The sequence below is a fragment of the Alexandromys fortis genome, unplaced genomic scaffold (assembly GCF_014885135.2).
Source record: "Alexandromys fortis isolate MF-2015 unplaced genomic scaffold, M_Fortis_MF-2015_v1.1 scaffold_319, whole genome shotgun sequence".
In the NCBI taxonomy this organism is placed as follows: domain Eukaryota; kingdom Metazoa; phylum Chordata; class Mammalia; order Rodentia; family Cricetidae; genus Alexandromys; species Alexandromys fortis.
Window position 1 is genome coordinate 561,664 of NW_026068193.1, and position 21,010 is coordinate 582,673.

General features: G+C 49.6%; 1 protein-coding gene across 2 annotated transcripts; it reads right to left on the reverse strand.

Moving 5' to 3' along the window:
* Positions 1-25: 25 nt before the first annotated feature.
* Prkag3 (protein kinase AMP-activated non-catalytic subunit gamma 3) lies at positions 26-14,438 on the reverse strand. Of its 2 annotated transcripts, XM_050129616.1 has the most exons (15): positions 12,575-14,438; positions 10,522-11,040; positions 10,160-10,199; positions 9,546-9,737; positions 8,855-9,237; positions 7,645-7,726; positions 7,470-7,528; positions 7,343-7,388; positions 7,111-7,165; positions 6,573-6,699; positions 6,262-6,427; positions 3,374-3,411; positions 3,067-3,213; positions 2,536-2,753; positions 26-2,007 (listed from the first exon to the last, which is right to left on the reverse strand). In XM_050129616.1, the coding sequence occupies exons 2-14, from the start codon at positions 10,552-10,554 to the stop codon at positions 2,637-2,639; spliced, it is 1,485 nt and encodes a 494-aa protein (XP_049985573.1). In that variant the 5' UTR covers positions 10,555-11,040; positions 12,575-14,438; the 3' UTR covers positions 26-2,007; positions 2,536-2,636. The 2 variants fall into 2 exon arrangements, with proteins under 2 accessions (XP_049985573.1, XP_049985574.1); XM_050129617.1 differs by lacking the exon at positions 12,575-14,438 and having other exon boundaries at positions 10,522-11,071.
* Between the last annotated feature and the right edge of the window lie 6,572 nt (positions 14,439-21,010).

A 21,010-nucleotide genomic window follows, 5' to 3' on the forward strand; every position in this document is an offset into this window, starting at 1 on the left:
TGGTGATTGCCCTGCTGGACCTACTTCTTAGATCTGAGAGTAGCACATGCTTCCACAGACCACAGTGGCAGACCTGTTACGGACCCCCCCCCCCCGAAAGGGCACCGTGACAGTGCCACTTTAGCTGTAGACAGTAAAAGCCACCACCGGATGCCACGATGAATGCCTATAGCCCCAGCTGCCCTGGAGGCTGAAGCAGGAAAGTCAGTTGAGTCCAGGAGCTTAACTCCTGAGCACTAGAGTGGAGTGTCTGTGTAATGTGACTGGGGATTGCGGTTTGAAGGTCAGTGTTCATAGTCTGTACTTGAGGCAAAGCCACTGATGGGCAACAGTATGAAGATTCCCCCACGCACCCAAGAAAAGTAAAATATGGGACTATCCAGCTGAGCATGGTGGCACATGACTTTAATCCCACCACTTGGGAGGCAGAGGCAGGCGGATCTCTATGAGTTCAATGTCATTTTTACCTACACGGTGAGTTCTGGGCCAGCCAGGGATATTTGGTGAAACCCTTTCTCAAAAGAAGGAGGGGAAGAAGGAGGAGGAGAGAAAAGCAAGGGGGCTAGGGAGAGGGGAGATAGCTCAGTGGGTAAAACACTGGGCACACGAGTTTGAAGACCAAGAACTTACGTGAAGCTTGACAAGGCAGGAATAGTGGAGTCTGGACTCTGGAATCCCCCTGCTACAGTCCCAGGAGATGGGAGGTAGAACAGGAGATCCCCAGAAGCATGACAAAGAAGCCCTGTCTCAAACAACCTCATGCCTGCGGGTTGTCCGCTGATCTGCACCGTGGGACACTCACCCCTGTGCACACACACAGTTGCACTCCACTGTGGCACTCAGACCTGCATGCACACACAATAAAATAAGTAAAGGAGAAAGAATCTTAAAAGATTGTAGAAATACGAATCCACACCTGTGTTGGACTACTGGGTGTGAGAGTCCATGCCATCACAGGGCAGGGTAACAGCAGATGACGAGACCCAGAATTGACTGAGATTAATTTCTTCCTACTTGGTGACCTGAGGTCATTGTAGAAATGACATCCAGTGTATTACAGGATCAGTTCTGTTTCCTGCAGATTCCCATTTGTAGACTGGGTTCCACATACTATATGAATAATTAATAAATGTTTTCCTTATCATTTTGTTTTAAATAAAAGATATCGGAAGAATAGCATTCAGTGCACTAAAGAAAGGCCACTTGCAGACTTTCTTTCAAGTCTTTGAACTCAGGAGACACAAGGAGTTTGCACAAGTTCATTTCAATGGCTGCAGTGATTGAGTAAACCTGTGACATCCAGGGCTGTGGCTTGCTCTTTTGTTTCCTTTTTCTTGATAGCTCATCCTCAAGGATCTGAATCTATCGGGGCATAGGGGACACTGAGGGGAGCAGACATTGCTCAGTGGGGAGAGCTGAGGAGCCCACGGTACAACCATGCCAGGGGCACTGACAATGCCACATGCTTCTGTAGACCCCGATGGTAGACCCGTTATGGGCACCCAGAAAGGGCACTGTGACAGTACCACAGCAGCTGTAGGTAGGAATAGCTACCCGCTGGGTACCATGACGAATGCCTACAGCCCCAGCAGGCAGCTTTAGAATCAAGGGCTACTCAACGTTGGCTGCCAGCAGCTTGGAAGTGCCAGGAGCATGGTGCACCAGCCAGGAGCATGGTGGTGGCACATTGGTGGCTTCTGTGGGGAAAGATCAATCACGGCTCCTAGGAGCTGGGACGTGTATCCAGAACCAAGCACTCTGGACTCCCAGCTAAATTCATAGGCTGCACGCTCACTGCCACATTGAGCTCAGCCCTGATCCAGGTGGAAGGAAAGGTAAGAAGGGACCGGGCGCACAGATTGTCCTAGGCTGATCGCAGTGCCTCTGGTTCAGAACTTTCAGGCTTGACTTGACTGTTCTTAATTTCATCATCCTGGTGTACTGGGCATGCTCAAAGGCTTCTGAGAGTATAGGTATAGCAAGGACAATTAGGGAAGGCTGGAGAGCCTGTGAGAAAAAGGAGATGGTGAGCAAATCGGAAAGAGGACGTGCCCTCCCAACAGGATCTCACCCTACTGACAACTGGGTGGAATTTCTGCCCCATCCTTTGACAGTGGCCCCCCCAACCAAGCATGGTGCCAGGACAGTCTGCAATTTGACAAATCCACTGAGATGAGCAACAGTTGGAAACTTCCTCCCATGTTAGTCCATGCCGATGATAGAAATGCATTTGACAATAGTTTGTTAGCTTGCTTTATCCTCAAGAAATTCTCATCGGGAACAGACTAGGGAGCAGGCAGCTATGCCTTCCCAGAGCTCAGAATGCCCCACCTCCATCTATCCCTTCCAGCAGGACCTCCAAGACCTCAGCTGGAAATGGGACAAAGTAGTGGTCTGTAAAGCCTTCGTTGACAGTTTCTGTGGGGACTGCTCTATTATGCCTGGCACTTCTGCCATCCTCAAAGTACCCTAACTTGATATCTAGGAGTTCTGAAAGACTGAGGGACTAGCTCTAAAGCTCATGGCAGAGCCTACCTGTACCAGAGCAGAACCAGCAGACGGGTGGGAGAAGATGAAGGCCAAGTTCCCTAGATCCTTTCATGGACTTCCGGGTGAGGAAGATGGCTTGGGTACTCTCAGGCACTGAGGGCATCGATGCCAGCGGGGCTGAGCACCAGCGCTTGAAGTATGTCAGAGAGGGAGACCACGCCCAGAAGATGCTGGGTCTCATCCACCAACACCAGCCTGTGCACCTGCGGGTCCACAGTATTCAGGGAGGGGCAGAGCCTTTGGCTACAGCAGCTAATAAGGGGAAAGCTTAACACAGCTCAAGGAGCAAAGGACATCTCCTGGGAACAGCTGGCCATGGCTCTGACCACTCAGCTGGCTGTGGATCTTGGCACAACAGCCCTATGAACAGGACCAGACACCTACCAATGCAGATGCCAGAAGTTGGTCATGAAAGGGAAGGCAGGCCAAGTGCCCAGGATACGGGGATGGCGAGAGCTATGCAAAGAAGAGCTAGGCCATCTGTGCGGAGGGCATGCCAGGAGGGGTGCAAGGTACCTGTTCCCGTGCAATCCTGTCAATGACTTCACCCAGGCTCTCGTGGGGCTGGCAGGAGAGAACCCCCTCCAGACACAGCGTCCTCTGCCTCAAAGCTTCGCCCACACTCATGTCCAGATGGTTGTAGGTTTGCTGGGCAGCCAGGTGCTGGGGCAAGGGGAGAGGGGACTAGATGATCTCATTAGCAAGGCTGCAGCCTGGGGGGAATTGCACTCCGACACACTTGCGAAGGGTAGCCACAGATACTTCCCACTGATGGTCACACTACAGCCTCCCTGTAGCACCCCCAGTCCCCTCAGACACTTACGATGACATCAAAGCGGGAGTAGAGGCCCACGACCTGACCTGCAGCAGGGGATGGAGAAGAAAGACAGGGAAAAGCACAGCTCAGAACCAGGGTGCTCTTCAGGGGACATGGGGACGACTTTTGAAATTAGTCCCTTGATAGTCCCCCAGGCTGCTGGCTTAGTCGTGGAGCATCATACTGTCTCTACCTACAGATAGACTTAACATCACTGAGACTTCTGACTTAGGCTCCTGTGAGCTGCAGGGAGAACAAGCATCACCTGTGAAATATACCAGCCTCATAGTGTACCGGCATTAGTCATTTAGGTTCAATTTCTGGTTCACAGGAAAAAGGTACAGGGGCAGAGCCATCTCCAGGAGGCAAGTGGACAAATCTGGACACGGATTTTTTTTTTACCTTGTAAACTACATCTGTGTGTGTGTGCGTGTACATGTGTGTGTGTGTTTGTGTGTACATTGGAGTGCCACACACATGTGGAGGTCAGAGGACAATCTTCAGGTGTCCGTTCTCTCCTGCTATGTGGGTCCTGGGGATTGAACTCAGGTAGCCAGGCTTGGCTGCAAGTGTCTATACCTGTGAAACCATTTCTATAACCTTGGCATATAGAAAAACTAATTCAGACCTTTCAAGTGATTTGGGTCATGAAAATGAGAGGAAAGGGAACAGTATTAGATTTAAACAAACTCCACAGACAAATGAAGAAACAAGAACTATGAACTTCAGTTGAACTTGGCTTGAACAAGTTAATCGTTTTTTTTCCTTCTTTTTTTTTCTTTATAAGTCATTCTTGGGAGAAATGGAAAAATGAGAATAAGTATTGGAAATTGGGTCACAATAAATTATTCATCATTTTAAAAATAACTTTTGTCAAGCCGGGTGGAAGTGGCGCTCACCTTTAATTCTAGCACTGGGGAGGCAGAAGCAGATGGATCTCTGTGAGTTCAAGGCCAGCCTGGTCTACAATAGCTAGTTCCAGGACAGGCTCCAAAGCTATAGAGAAACCCTGTCTTGAAAAATAAAAAAAAATATATAAAACAAAACTAACAAAAAAACTTTTGTCTTTAAAAAAATACTTTAGGGGCCAGTGAGATAGCTCAGTGGATAGAAGAACTGGTTGCAATCCTGACACCCTGAATTTGGTCCCCGGAGCTCACACAGTGGGAGGAAAGGACTGATTCCTGAAAGTTGTCCCCATGTCCTCATATGCACTGTGGCACACGGGCACCCACATGCACACACACACCTAAATAAATAAACAGAATGAAGACCTTTACACACTATCCATTATGACCGCATGTGCATGAGCCACAGAATGAATGTGGAGGTCAGGAGCTGGTTCTCACCTTCCCCCTTGGTGTGTGTTCTGGGGACTGAACGCAGATCACCAGGCTTGACTGGTAAGTGCTTTTACTGGCTGAGCAATCTCAGCTGCCCAGTTATTCAAGGTTGGGTAGCATTAAATACACTTCTTGTAAGAGACAGACTGGAGTGCATAGGGGTGACATGATCCAATGTCTGTAATTTACTTTCTTATTTCGGAAAAATGAGCTGATCTTGGAAATATGTTGTTCTTTATCATCTTATTTCCTTTGAAAATTTTCATATTTGAGACTAAGTTAAAAGCTCTTCACAATATTCAACTTCATTCTATTAATATAACTTTAAATTACCTCTTTTTGTGGATGTAGTGTCTGCGTTCTCACATGTAGGGATATGAGTGTGTGTGATCATATGTGTGTGTTCTCATATGTGTGGGCATGTGTGTGTTATGTGTGTGTTCTCATATGTGTGTATATGTGCGCTCATGTGTGTGTTCTCACATGTGTGGGCATGTGTGTGTATGTATGTATGTTCACGTGAGCATGTGTCTATGTGTGTTTTCACATGGGTGGATATGTGTGTGTGTGCTCATGTGTGTGTTCTCACAAGTTGGCATGTGTGTATGTGGGTATTCTCACATGTGTAGGTGGGTGTGTATTTGTGTATGACCGTGCATGTGCAGAGGCCAGTGATCTTCCTCTATTGCCTTCCACATTGTTTATTCAGGCAAGCTCGCTCACTGAACCTGATACTCAAGAACTCAGCTAGCTACCTAGCCTGCTTTTTGTCCCAGGAGTCCCCTGCTGCCACCTCCTGTGACCGGGGTTTGCAGGCAGGCTTCCAACCACCCCCACTTTTATGAGTGCCAAGAAGCTTGAATTCTGGTCTTTATAATTATTCATGAAGCACTTTATCCACTGAACCATTTCCCCGGCCCCAACTTTGAAATACCTGTAGCTACAGTCTAACTAAAGAGATACTCTTGACATACCTGTGGCTGTAGTCTAACTAAAGAGACACTCTTGAAATACCTGTGGCCAAGTCTAACTAAAGAGATGTTCTTGCTGTTCCTCTGACCTTTCTAGAACAGGACATCGGGGTCTGGCTGGGGGCATAAGATCTCATGGTCAGTTTTAGGGTGAACTAATACCAAACACCAAAAGGATCTTCTGTTTTCTATAACCACAGTCATCTTATTGCAGGTAATCTTACCAACCCTCCTTCGAAGGCAGAAAGGATCAGAGTCCCCTCACACATGGGGCACGGTGGTGCATCCCCTCAAAGTACCAGCATTAGATGCAGATGCAGAGGAACTGCGATGAGTTTGGAGCCAGTGTGGGCTACATAGAAGTTTCTGGGCTACAGGGTGAGACCCTATCTCAAAACAACATCCCTGCCCAGAAAAATATTCCCTTTCACAGTTGGGGAAACTGAGGCTTGGAAAGTTCAAAGCAAGCAGAGACTTCTAATCCCACTCCAACTTGGGCCCTACAGCAGATGACCTGCAGATTCCGGCTCCATCCTGGTCAGGCCCTTCCTTGCCCACCCCTTTGCCCTGGTTGTGGTACCAGATTCATTGACCACAGGCAGTGCAGACACACGCCGGTCCACAAAGATGTCCAGCGCGGTCAGGATCGGAGCTGTTTCCAGAACTACAGCCAAATCTCGGAATGTGCCGATGCCCAGATCCTGGATAGTGCGGCAGAGGAAGGAGGGACGTGGCAACAGGGCGCCCTGTTGGGATGAGACACGGTGGTGATCTCATCAGATCAAGCAGCCCCCAGGGGCTCCAGCTTCTCCCTCCCTTTGCCTGGGCTAGGGCACTTGACCTTCAGTATCTCCCGTGGCTCCCCGCTTGCTCCCACCATCCCAGGCTCACAAATATGTGCAGGAATTTGAGTAGCCGCTTGTGCGTGAGGATGTACAGCACAGCGCCAGAGACCGGGTCCAGGACGGGCAGGCGGTGGATTCGGTTCTTGATGAGGGTATAGACAGCTTCAAACAGACTTCAAAGAATGGAAGCAGTGAGACAAGGAGCAACATGGGAAAGACTCTCCATCTGAAGCCCCCAAACAGGGTACCAGGGCCCCTCATCCCTCTGCTTCCCAGAAGAAGTATGAATGAATACAGAACTGAGTGGGCTAGCACACAGGCAGGATTTAGGAGGCTGAGGCAACCCATAAAGCCCTTGTTGCTGGGCCTGATGACCTGAGCTCAATCCCTGCATCCCAGACAGTGGAAGAAGAGAACCAACTCCTATAAAATGTCCCCTCACCTCCACATGTGAGGCATGATAACACACACACACACACACACACACACACACACACACTCAAGCAAGCAGTAAATGTCACAACAAGAACCTTTGAGACAGACAGAGAAGGGGTAGGGCTCAGGTGAACAAACGAGATGTTTACCTGTCGTTGGGAGAGATAGAGACAAGAGGCTTGAAGCAGCCTTGTAGGTAGATCTCTAAAGAAAAACCCAAGTTAGGCCACAGGAGTTCCCAGTTACAGCACCCTGTCTCCTAACAGCTTCCCTTGCTGCAGGCATTGAGGTTTTCCCGGGTGACCTGTGCCCTGTAGGAAATCCCACCACTGTCCCAGGCCTTGGGCCCTAACTTTAACCCCACAGTCTTCTCCAGCTTACCCCTCCAGGTCTCAATCTTATGTTCTTCAATCTCGTATATCTGGACCTAAAGGCATGGGTGGGACTTTAGGGTCAGGCATGAGTCCCAGAGCATCAGGCCTCCTGAAGATGACACCCCAGAACTCACCAGGGGGGATCGGTAGTAGCGGTGCAACACCAGGATGAAGTCTGTGATGGTGAGCATGCCTGCAGGGTTGCCAGGTGACAAGTTGGGCAAGGTCAGGCCTAGGTGCAAGGCTCTTTGAGGACACCACCCTGCTGGTGTTCTTCCACCAGGGGGGATCCCGCCCGCCTCTCCTCACCTACAAAGCTCTGCTTCTTGCTGTCCCACAGAGGGGCTGCCCTCACACCGTTGGCCACCATGGCAAAGAAAGCCTTCTTAATCTGGGGGGCAGGAACAAACAAAGGCAGGATGAGGACTGGAAGTCCTCATCCTCCCCACCTGCTGTCTCTACCTGGATCCTCCCATGGGGTCTTCATTCTGGTTCTTCTCCACATGAGTCCGCCTCTTTCTCATGACCAGACCACTGCCATCATGATCACCACACAGATAAGGCTGCTTGTGCCCAGAGGCACCGAGAAACCATCACTAGACACAGCAGGGTTTCCGCATGGAGTCGTGTGCATACAGACATGGCACCGTTTTTTGCTCATCTAAGCACTCGGTATTCACATAATGTATTCAGAGCTACAACAATTTCCTCACTAAATTGGATGTTTATTTTGACCCTGTTCTAAGCAAAACTCCCTCTATGCGCTGAGTACACTTAGTTCACATCCTGTTCCTTCTGCCCAGTCTCTTCCGTTTCCCTAACTCTTCCCCTCTTCTCTCTTGTCCTTTTGTTCTCTGTTTCTGTTATGCTGATGTTTGGTTTTCAGGATGGCCAGGAACCTGAGACCCTCCTGCCTCAGTCCCCTCAGTGCTGGGCTTACAAATGCGGACCACTGCGCCTAACTCTCTAGTACACATCCGGTGCTTCACGGAACCAGACTGGGCTCTGCAGATGACACATATACCCCACCTCGAGTGTGTTTGCAACATTTACTCTGCAGTAACAGCGATAACAATGAAGTCAGTTTAGCCAGTGGCAGAACAGCTACCAGAACACTAGCTGTTGTTTCCTGTCTCCAGAGTACCCTCCGCTTGGTCCCGAGTGACACTGTGATGTCTTACACGCACTTCACAGTTAACAAAGTGTTCTTTCCTTGTCCCGGGTTGTCCTAAGACTCCTTTGAAACAGGGAGGAGCCAGCCTCTGGTCCCCAATTTTAGAGATGACGGAGGTAAAGCAACCAACCCCAGGTTTGGCAGATTCAAGGTGACAGAGTGTGGTGGCAGTGAGGGGAGTCCTCGCAGAACGTGCTCTCTCCCTACCCTTCCTAAGACTCTAAGGAGCCCTGGAAAGGGACTTGAAGGGACTATGACTTGATCCATCCAGGAGGTTATGAATGGGCAGCCACAGAGGCCCCAGGCTGGGCCCCGAGTTTAACTAGGGCCAAGTCAGGGTCTTACCTCCAGCGTGGTGTCAAAGATGACCAGTTTGGAGCTGGTGGCCATGGCATCATAGCAGGTGTGTTCCTGCATGAAGTGCATGTAGACTTGGGCCCCAGGCTTCTGCAGCTCGTCATCCCAACTCAAGCTGAGAAGGGGGGCATGTGGGGACGGGCAGAACCGTGGCCTGTCCTCCCCCAGACCTTCGAGCTCACAGTCCCAGGCCTCTGGGTCACTCGTGTTGGAACCCACTGCTGAGGCTGCACCATCGTCGGGCAAGAGGAGGTCCCACCCTGCTGGGGAGGTCTCCACTTCGGCCAAGGGAACAGCTTGAGCCAAGGGTGTGGCCTTGGGGAATGTGGCTTCCTGCCTGGTGGACTCAGCAGCTGGTCCCGACTGGGCACCTGTTGGGGAAGAAGGCAGGGCGGATAGCAACTGCATCTTCCAAAGCACACTCCCTGTACTTTCAGTGATCGGCAGAACTGGGGCACCCGGAGGTTGTGGAGTCTCAGCGTCCTAACAGACAACTCTCTCCCATCTTTCAAGGCGGCTGCACTGGGGCCCTGCCTTGGCTGCAGTTACTGCCTCTCATAAAGGGAGACCGAGGGCACAAGATGAGATCTGTCTAGCTCCATGTGATGGAGAGATCTCAGGTCAGGCCCCACTCAGGAATCCCTGCTGTCCCTGTCACCGCAACTGACCTTGGCCTCACCTTCTCCCAAACATGGTGGCTCTGCTTCCTCCACAGCCTCCTGCCTGGTCCATCTGGAAGCCTTGACACCCCGTGGTGCACGGGTTCTTTCTGGGCTGGTGGCCACAGCTGGTGATAACCATGAGTTTTCTCTTTGTTCTAAGAAGCTCATCTCTGGGAGGATGAAAGGACCTGTTTGATTAGAAGGGCGTGCTACAACAAAACAAACACAATGTCATTAGTGAGGGTATTGGGAGCTTTCAAATACCCCTCCCCAGACATATTTTTCCTTTTCTGTTCATAGAAATCTTCTGAGGCAGATACTGTAAATCGGAATAGTATCCCTATTTAGCAACAAGGGACCAGAAACTCAGAGAGGTTAAGCAATTTGCCAAAAATCACACAGCTGGAAAGTGGTAAGGTTAGCACTGGGGTTCAGATCTTCATCACAGAGGAAAAGGAAGGTGGGGGGGGGACACACGCTGGGGAAAGGAAGGAGGGAGAAGGGAGGAGAAGGGAAGGGTCCTCTCTTGACAAAAACCAAGCTAGGAGTTAGGGGTTGGGGTTCAGAAATGTGGGAGACAAGGGAGCCATTGAGAAGAGGCTGGTCCCACAGGCAGCAATGCTTCACCCACCTTGACTCTCTGGACCCCCTCTGTGGCTCCAGGTCAGGGTCTATGGAATAAAGTGTCTGCTTTGTTGTGAAAAAGCTTCCTGTTCTAAAGTCCCTGGCTTGTCCCCTTTAAGAAGCACCCCCACCCTCACACCACGTGTATACAGATATGTACAACATACACACTTGCACACTCCTGACAGCCTTAGAATCCCACACAGGCACGTACACGCAAGATACATACATGCACGGATCCGGCCCGCTCACACCCACAGAGTACAGTGCACGGGTCAAACACACGCGCGCGGGTCAAACACACGCAGACACGGCCACATGCTTGTTGTCTTTCTACATCCCAGCGCCGGCCCCCTGGGACCCCAGTACCCCAGGCAGTGTGTGTTTCAGCTCAGGCTCCATGCGGCCAGCTCTAGTCCGCTAGCGAGTGCGCGACAGGCGGCGGCGGGGTGGCACTATTCTGGGCTGGCCCCTGGCAGCGTGACCTCAGGGATCGGGTTCTCTCTGATTGTCAGGTCTTGAGAGGGAGCGCTCAACCGCAGTTGTTTTCCTCACCGCGGCTTGGGGGCGCTGCGGAGGTGGAACTCTTATCTTCAAACTGAGAGTTCAAAGGAGGAAGGTTGACAGTCTTCACTTTCTCCTCCTTGCAAACTTCCTTAGCCGAGGGTGGGATGAGTTAGGAAGGATACCCTCGAGGCTGGAAGTAGGTGAGGGGGCTGTGGGTGGTCCTGATAGAGCAGCCAGGGGATATCTAGATATTCTCCCTTGGAGTCCCGCCGGCCAATTCAGGGTGAAAGATGAAAGTGATGGAGAGGGCGAGTCAGGCAGGTCGGCACTCTTCTGGTCATCTCAAAGGTGCGAAATGGGATTGAGAGCAAGGGCTCATATCTGTGTGCAGAGGGAACAACACCTGAGTCGATCTGTGGTTGGGAGATAAGAGAGTATGCGGGAACCCAGCCCCTAACCCACCATGAGTACTGGCTGTGCATTTCCCTGCGCCAGAGGGGAACCCAGCCTGTCCGGTGGTGGCGGTGGCAGCTCACCCCCTTCCTGAGCATTCCTAGGGCCTGAGTCAGAGTTCCAAATGGGGACCGCTGACCCAGCTGCTCTAGCTTCCCTTTCCCTGCCCTCCCCTCCTCTTGTCATTCCAGTCTCTTCCATCCGGACCCCATGGTCCTAGAATGGACACTCAGGAATAGACTATTGCATTTCCTGCTGGATTTACTGAACGTGTTTCCTTTCCTCCTTCAAAGCACCTGCAGCTGCCTCTGAGGGGAGGGGGGGCAGAACTCTGCAGAGAGAGGAGTCTTTGATGGTGCAGGAGGGTTTCTGGAGCCTGGGTCTGTTGCTAGATAGTGGAACTTCTGAGGCACAGCAAATGGGGCCAGCTCAAAGCACAGGGGGCCGTCAGCACGTGCTTAGGCGTTGCAGACGACAGACACTCCCTGCCATGTGTTGTGGAAATATGACAATGGTCCACAGCTTGCCAGGGTGCGATGTTTCCCTTGCTAGCTGCTAGTCAGTCTCTAAACTGACTAGCATTTGCTTTAGGTTTTTAAGGAGCACCATTTCCAAACACAAAATTCAGATAGATAGTTGGTTGTCATAACAAAGACCCGATTTAAGAATGCCTCAGAAGAGCAGAGAAGGCAGAGGCAGGTGGATCTCTGTGAGATCCTAGAGAGACCCTGTCTCCAAAACAAGCAAGCAAGCAAACAATGAATGCCTCAGGAGATTAAGAGGTGGCTCAATGAGTAAGAACTTAGCCTTGTAAGCTTGAGGACCTTAGTTCAAATCCCCTGAGCCCACAGAGAAAGTTAGGTGTGGTCACTTTCTGTGAAGGTGTGGGAATAGAAGGATCACTGGGGCTTTCTAGTCTCCAGACTAGTTTCAGGTTTAGTGAGAGACCCTGTCCCGGGAAGGATTAAGGCAGTGACTGATAAAACAGAACACCTAACATCTTCCTCTGGCTTCTGAAAATGCATGCGTACACTACACTACCTCTCTCTCTCTCTCTCTCTCTCTCTCTCTCTCTCTCTCTCTCACACACACACACACACACACACACGCACAAGAGTGAGAAAGAGAGAGAGAGTACTTCAAACAATAATAGTCTCTAGGCAGTCTAGATCTGATAGGGTGGTTTTGAACTCATTCAGAGCATCTTCCATCTTGAATATAAGATGGCCATCCCAGCTTCTACCTTACCCTTGCACTAGCATTCCAGCCAGAAGAAAGGAAAAGGGGAAAAGAAAAGAATTCAAGCATCTTCTAAGCCCTAAAGTGGAAGTTACTCCCTCGCTTTCACTTATGGCTAAATGACCAAATTTAGCCACGAGGTCATGTTTGGCTTCAAGGGGCAGGGAGCTGAGGATCTCAGTTATTATTATGGGCAGCCATTTCAGTTAAAATTCAGTCCTACCTCGAAAAGTCAAGAAAACTAGACAGTAGGCCCATCTGGCGGTCTCTATTACGGGATGTTTTCGTTCCATCATCCAGGCACGGAAACGAACCCTGAGGAAACAGGCAATGCTCTCCAAGGCCATTTGGCAAGCGGACAGCCAACATAGACCTTAATTGGGTCTGGCTGATCCCCAGAGGGACTTTTCATCACATCCAGCCAACATATTTTAGCCACCCAGGGGCCAGCAATCAAATGAGCTGAAAGATATTTGCACAAGGAAGGGCAGCTCTGCACCAAGGAGGACGCAAAGGACACCTGCCACGGGGCACGATGCTCCAGATCCCTGCGCATCACGCAGTTAGGGAAGACTTTCCAGAGGAGGAGGTCCTGTGTGGAACACGGAAACTGGAGCCTCCTAGGAGAAAGCGGTGGTGTGATTTGAACCTGCTCTGAATCTGTGCAGGGGACATGAGGTTGTGCTGGGGGAGTTGGGGTGGCTTTTCCAGCTCCACTGTATCATGTCCACAGAGCGGACGTCTCACGCAACCAGTGTAAACACAACAGTGTCAGCTACTGCTGTTACTATCAAAGCCCTACAAGAGAGAGACACTCAGGTTATCAGTAGAGGGCACTGGAAGAGGCAGCAACGGTGGGGCGGGGACTCCAGTCCTTGCCCAAGGTGTTCCAAGGCAGTGGGATTGGTCAGAGGGCACACACGGAGTAGGAGATTTCTGAACTAGAAATGAAGTTCAGTGATAGGCAGCATTGATCTCAAATGTGTGAGAACCCGAATTCCAGGATTACAGCATACAAAGAAAGGAAAAGGAAAGAAAATGAAGAGGAATGAGAAGAGATATGGGAATGAACAGAAGAGAAGATGACTGGGAATGTACCTCAGAGTGCTTGCCCAGCCTGCCTGAAGCCATGGTTTGATCCCCAGCTCCTCATAAAATCAGCATCATGGTGCATACTGGTGATCTCAGCACTCAGGAAGTGGAGGCAGGGCGTCAGAAATGTAAGGGCATCCTTAGCTACATAGGGAGTTCAAGACAGCCTGGGATATATGAGACCCTGTCAAACACACACACACACACACACACACACACACATACACACACACACACACTCACACACAAACAGACAAACAAACAAACAAACAAAAAACAGCCGGGTGGTGGTGGCGCACGCCTTCAATCCCAGCACTCGGAAGGCAGAGGCGGGAGGATCTCTGAGTTCAAGGTCAGCCAGGTCTACAAAGCGAGTTCCAGAACAGTGAGCTACACAGAGAAACCCTGTCTTGAAAAAAAAACCCACAAATAAATGTGCCAAGGAAAGGTGAATTCCTTTTAGAGCCGAACAAGTTTTCTCAGAGAGCAATACCAGTTTGAGAGAGAGCAGGCAAGAACTCCAAGTCTAGAGAATCCTGGGGTGTGAACAATGTTTACATGGTACCATTGGCTGTGGTTTCTCAAATTTGGAGCCAAATAAGCCTTCCAGGAGTTTTAAGGGTGTCAGTTTGGCAAAGAATCCACAGACGTAACCATCAAGGCCTCTCTTGACCCTTCTCTCCAGTTATCACCTACCCTGCATGTCTCCAATAGCTGGAAGACAAGGTATGCCACCCACACACAGCTGCAGTGGATACTGGGTAAGGGCTAGCTTCTCATGGGCAAAGCTTCCCCGTACGGGAAGCTGAGGTCCAGAGAAGAGACAGCAGTCAGTAGTCAGGCGTGTCGCAGGGACTTAGGGGTTGTTAATATCCAGTGGCCTCTGTATATTGGTCATCCTTCCCTATTCTGGGATGCATTAATGATCCTGTTCCTCTTCCACCGTCATTAATGGACATTATGAAGGACAGGTTAAGCTATGGGACATAAGAACAGGGTCATCTGGTAATGGGATACTCATGCCTCAGAGAACTGATGTCCAGTTGGAATGGACTCACTGCTCTCAGACGATATGAATGTTTTCTTCTGGTGGGGTAGGCAAGCCCATGGATTCTTCTCTCTTTTTTCCTCTGTCAGTAAGACCCCACAATTACATTTCCCAGCTTCCTTTGCAGATTTTGTGCCCATGTGACTAAATCTGGCCAATGAGATTTCAGCAACATTATCACGTGCAAGTTTATAAGAGTGCCCTTGGAAAGCAGAAACACCCCATAGGCCCCTAATGGAGTTTATTATATGATAGTTAGCACCGGCTTAACCATTAGATCACCATGGTGGAAGACGTAGGTTGAAAACGGCAGAACCTCCTCAACCCTCATCTAGATCTACTTACCTATCTTCATCTAATTTGTGTTGCTCTTACAGAACATTCCAGACTGGGTAATTTATTTATCATGGATCTGGAGGTAGAAGGAATCCAAGATCAAGAACCTTCAGCCATCAGGGACTTCATGATAGAAGGCAGAAAGGCAAGGGAACAATGCTTTAGTGTAAGAGAAAGCTGAACTCGCTCAAATGGAAAACCTACTCTCAAGATAACAAGCCTACACTCATGAATGAATGCAGCATTGATCCATTCCCAAGGGAAGACTCTGCCCTCATCTCAGTATAGTCAAATAGGTGAGACCTTTCCAGCATATGAACGCTGGGGACGCAGTCAGGTCATAGCATATCCCCAACCCCATCGGTATCAGGCTTTCTTAGTTCTGGACAGATATGTTGGAAACAAATTGCCTTGTTGGAGCCACCGAGAAGTCGAACCTTTGTTCAAACTGCCAAGCCTTTCTCTGGCTAGCATGTGTACACCATTGAAGTGGGCTAGGCTTAGCAGTTCCCGTGTGCTGATAGAATACTATGCAATGCTCAGTATCTCCCAGACACTGCAAAATGCCTCACAGGCAGCTGAACATGTGGTCCCTTGTGGCCCTGTGAGGTGAACCGTTTTATTACTTCTGTTTTGTAAATAAGGAAACAGAGGCAAAAACAGGTTAAGTAACTTGATAAAAATATCAAGTGATGGAGACAAGACTAACATTTCCCATTTCTGGATCCCAGCAGCCATCACTGACATGTGAGAAGACTTGTGCAAAGTTCAGGCCTGGCAGCTACTGGGTGCTCAGTAAGTGGCTACTATTGCCCAGCACCACGCCATCTGCTCCCCACATCCCCAGACTTCCAGTTCCAAAAAGGCAGACCATGTGGGATAGCTCGGATTCCCACCTCCACAGCCATCAATTGAGCTGACCTCTAGCGGGGACAGAGCTGTATGACTCTGAAAAGCCTGTGGTTTTCCATTTAACAGGGTTCTACCCTTCCCTGCCCTGCCTCGACCCTGCCCGGGCCCTGCCCCCTTCTCTGCACCTGCTTCGTGACCACTGCTCCCACACCTGCTCTCGCTGCCAGCCCCACCCCACCCATCCCCTTGGGCAAGGTGAATCAGCAGAAGGCGCTGCCCTCAGCTATAGACTTGGTGATTGGTTTTCATCTCTGGCGGTGGAGTTATGTTTCGTGTAACCCTACTTCTTGGCTGTCTTGCACACTGGACATATAATAAGGGCTGCGTGCCTTGACCCTTGGGTGAATTTGGCAGCCGTCACTGCAGAGCAGATTTGTCTGGCACATGAGGTCGGAGATCCTGTTTAAAGTGTTACTTTATTATGTCAAAGGGATGAAAGCACCTTGAGGAGGTTGAGGGGAGTGCCCTAGGTAAAATCTACCACTGATGAGTTGCAAATAGAGTAGCCTGGGCCTAAGTGGTCCAGACACTGAGAAAGTGTCCTCTGTGATGTCACCAGGCACAGAGCCCAAAAGTTCTGCCCACCCTGTCTATGGCTGGAGAACAGCACGGGTGTAGAGTCCCACGGACCTGGAAAGAACCAGTGTCTCGTTAGTACCATCCAGGGAACCTCACGGGCTTCCCCAGGACCTTTTTCTGGAGGGATACCGCGGACGGTTGTTAGTATCCAGAATGTCTTTGCCTCTCTTTGGGCAAACCTTCAGGTCTCCCTTCAGGGCTTCAGAGATGTTCTCTGTCTCTGTCTCTTTCTTTCTCTGAGAAGGCACATGCACGGCAGAGGTTGACAGCAACCTCTTTCTCAACAGTTCTCCATCTCTTTTTAAAATTTTATCTCCTGGGCTGGAGAGATGGCTCAGTGGTTAAGAGCGTTGCCTGCTCTTCCAAAGGTCCTGAGTTCAATTCCCAGCAACCACATGGTGGCTCACAGCCATCTGTAAAGAGGTCTGGCGCCCTCTTCTGGTCTTTGGGCATGCACACAGAATATTGTATACATAATAAATAAATATTTAAAATAAATAAAAAAATTTTATCTCCTGAATTTCTCACATTTTAAATATTCACTTTTGTTTGTTTTAATCATATGCACCTGTGTGACTGACTGCGTGGGCGTGTGTAAGTAAGTACGGATGCCTGTGGAAGTCAGAAGAGGACATCAGATCCCCTAAAGTTGGAGTTACCGGACTGGTGTGAGCTAGCCAACATGGGTGCTGAAACAGAACTCCAGGCCTCTGGAAAATCACCTAGTGCTTGTTAACCATGGAGACATCTCTTTAGCCCTTCACCTTACTTTTGGGGACAGGGTGTCTCACAAACATGGAGCTCACCAATTTGGCTAAACTGCTGGCCTGTGAGTGTCAGGGATTTGCCTTTTCCCCACCCTTCCTACCCCAGTGCTGGTATCACAGGCACACATGCCTGCTGTTACTTGGGTGTGGGGATCTGAACTCAGGCCTCCATGCTTGCTTGACAGGCACATTACTGACTGAACCATCTCCTGTCCCCTGAGAGTGTATCGAAGTCCTCAAATACTTACATAATGCTGAGATCCGACACAAGATGGCGTTTGGTCCTCAGCCATCATCTGAGTGTACAGGCATCCACAGCTGCACCCATCACCCATCTGGTCCTCAGTTTGGTAAGCCACACAGGTTGATGCTCATTTCTGTCATCTCTTTTCCTCTCTCCATATCTGGCCTCCTCTTGAGCACATTTGATATTTTCGTTGCCCCTTTGCTATGCTAAGTCGCAGGAAATTTCTCGAGATTTTCAAATTTGGTATCTTTCCTGCATTGCTGCTGGTACTAGAACCATTCTGCTGTTCACCTAGCAGGTTGAGCCTGGAACATTCTGGAAGGCTCCAAAGATGTATGTCCCCAGACCACCTCTGCTCTCAGATCCCACAAACCTGGTGGGGAGCTCTCCTTTCAGGGACTCCCCAGTTTTCCCACTGGCTCTTATTTTGTAGTCTCTTGTCGTGTGTGTGCCTGTGCATGCATGTGTGCGTGCGTGTGTGTGCACATGTGTGTGCATATGTGTATGCCTGTGTGTGTGCGCGCCTGCGTGTATGCCTCTGTGTGTGCGTGCGTGTGTGCATGCCTGCGTGTATGCCTCTGTGTGTGCGTGCGTGTGTGCATGCCTGCATGTATGCCTGTGTGCGTGAGTGTGTGCATGCCTGCGTGTATGCCTGTGTGCGTGCGTGTGTGTGTGTGCATATGTGTATGCCTGTGTGTGTGTGCGCGCCTGCGTATGTGCCTGTGTGCGCCTGTGTGCGTGTATGTGTGCACGTGAGTGTGTGCATATATACACATGTGCATGTGCAGGCTAGAGGACAACCTTGGGTGCTCTACCGCAGGACCCATACAGCTTGACTTTCAAGGCAGGGTATTTCCTTGAGCAGAAGCTCACCAACACAGCTAGGCTGGGCCACCAGAGAGCCCCAGGGATCCTCCTGTCTCTACCTCCCCAGGGCTGGGATTATAAGAGAGCACTAACTGCATCCAGACAGAAAACAGACGATGGTGAGAATGATGGGCCCTGAAGCAAAGTCGCTGTGCATAAGAGAAACAGGGAAGGGTGAACCTGTGCTGGACAGCCCAGCTGAACCTGGTTATTGGAGGATGTTATTGGCGAATCCAGGTTGGACAGTGGAACTGAACTTGACAATCATTTTAACTAGGTATTCCCTGACCCCCAACACACCCCCCAAGACTCTGGGCTAGATAAGGATTTTCCAGGGACCAACAGCTGGGCTGTGGGATGTTTCCTTGTGGAATAAATCGCAGGCAATGTTGGTCTCTTCCTCTGTGGCGGTTGCAGGACGTGGGACAAGGACCCCAGAACTCTATTGCCACCTCTGTATTTGGGAAAATGGCTAAGATAAAAGGAAAACATACCAGAGTTCCTGGTTTAAATTAAATAAAAGCCGGCCCTCTTCCTGTGCCCCAGGGATCCAACCAATTTCCAAATTAGTTAAAGCAAATTCAATTGAGTTCACCATGGCATGTGGCTGAAATTATTCTAATGTCTTCTGAGAATTAATTCGGGGTCTCTCCACCTTCCCTGAGAGTGCCCCCAAGGCTCAGCCCTCGGTTCTGCAAAAGAGAAGTAAAATCAGGTTATAAAAATAAAAGTCACCTCTAGGCCAGGTTCAAGCTCTCACCTACAGAGCTGCTGTGTGGCTGTCCTCAACAGTTCTAGTTCACCACGAACAACAGCGAACTCTGCGGTAAGGCTGAAGTTACCTCTCAGTGGTTCCTCTCTTTCGCATCAGGCTCTAGGTTCAGCTCCGAGCACCAGAAGCCCAGAAGCAAGCAAACAAACCAAAAAAAAAAAAAAAAAAAAAAAAAGCCCAACAAATTTTGGGTAGAGTGTAGCTTCCTTGTTTTAGGGTGTCAACAGAGTTCTTGCTCGGCCTGGCCGCAAACATGCCTGTACTGGTCACGTGACTCTCAGCGAATCACAGCGAATATTCACTGAGCCTTGATCCCCACATTCCTATAATGGAAGTAGTAATATCCCCCTCAAAAGTTCAAAAATTTTAACACCACCCAAGGGAGCACATTACGATTCTTAACAGTAGCAAAATTACAGTTATGAAGTAGCAACAAAAGTAACTTTATGGTTGGGAGTTAGCACGGTATGAGGAACTGTATTAAAGGGTTACAGCGTTAGGAAGGTTGAGAACCACTAATCTAGAGAAAGAGAGAAACAACTTTCCCCAGAACAGCCCTGGACCCCTGGTTCAATCTGTCCCTTCCCAGGACTTTGACCACAGCCTCTGGGGTCCAGTCAGCCCCTCCACTGACCCGCAAGGAGCTTTCCTGTCTCTAGCGCTGAAGAGATGAGGCTGAGTTCTTCTAATTTGTTTAGGATATGGCGCCCTCTGCTGGCCTCTGGGATCCACCACACAAGGATTGTGGGATTTAGGACTCAGCCAGGTCCACTCTTCCCTGTCCTGTGGGGAAAGCGCCAGACTTGGAATACAAAATTAGCACTCAGCTCCCAAGACCAGAACTTTGGCCTTCCTGGAGCGCACCGTTGCTGGGATTAAAAAAAAAAAAAAGCCAAAGACCGACAAGTTGCCAGATTGGGTCCTCCAGCCTCTCAGGTGTGCCAGACGCATAGAGACCCCTAGTTAAGGGTGAGAGACCAGCTTGGGTTGTCCTTTGTTGTGCTCAGAGACACTGGGTCCTGTTGATGCCCCTGGAGTGCCGCCCTTCCCCCTCAAAGCAGGTGTGAGTTTAACCTCTGGGCACAGGTCCTGTCCCCCAGGTGCCATCACCACTTGACTCTCAGTGTATCTGCTGTATCTGTGTTCCATGTACACTGTTATGATTTAGCACCTAAAGTGAGTGCCTCATTTTAACTTAAAGTTCCAAGGTGATGGAGCCATAGATACCTCTGGCTCTTTGGGAATTATCCTCATTTAGTGCAGGAATATTTGATCCTCACCCTAAATTCTTCACTTAAAAAAATATGGGCCATAGAGAGATGCTCTGTAGTTGGAGAGAGAGAACTTGATGCTCTTCCAGAGGAGCTAGGTTTGGTTCTTAGCACTCACGTCAGGCAGCTCACAACCACCAGCTCCTTTGGCCTCTGCAGGCAACTGTGCTCATGTGACATATGCACATAGGCATAATAGAAACAAACTTAAAATAATAAGAATAATAACAACCATTATCTCGTCTGAGTGTGGAGTGCAAACCTGTAATCCTGGAACTTGGGAAGTGGAGGAAAGAGGATCAGCAATTAAAGATCAGCCTCAGCTACATTGCAACTTTGAGGCCAGGCTGGGGTTGTAGGAGATCCTGTCTCGTAAAATAAAATAAAATAATAAAACAAACAAAATAAAATAATTTTGAAGAAGATGCCTAGTACCTTTTTTTTTTTTCTTTTTGAGACAGGGTCTCTCTGCATAGCTCTGACTGTCCTGGAACTCACTATGTAGACCAGGTTGGCCTTGAACTCAGAAATCCACCTGTGTCTGCCTTTTGAATTCTGGAGTTAAAGGCATGTGCCACCACGCCTGACCCTGGTATCTTTTGGTACTGGTCTTTCTCTGTGCCTTCAGGATGCTGTCTAATCCTTAGACAGCTTGGGGTAGTTGACCCCGAAGGATAAGATCCTCAAGGAAGGCACAGGCCAGCTAGTTCTCTGCCTACATTTTCAGAACTAATAAGTGGTTTTTCTGAATTTTATCATACTCTGGTG

Excerpts from the sequence above, each read along its gene's own strand:
- Prkag3 (XM_050129616.1), bottom strand. The coding sequence starts at position 10,554 with ATGGAGCCTGAGCTGAAACACACACTGCCTGGG. Across the intron at positions 7,727-8,854 it reads TCTTTGACACCACGCTGGAG|ATTAAGAAGGCTTTCTTTGC; the intron begins GTAAGACCCTGA and ends CCTGCCCCCCAG. Across the intron at positions 6,428-6,572 it reads TCAAATTCCTGCACATATTT|GGCGCCCTGTTGCCACGTCC; the intron begins GTGAGCCTGGGA and ends TCATCCCAACAG.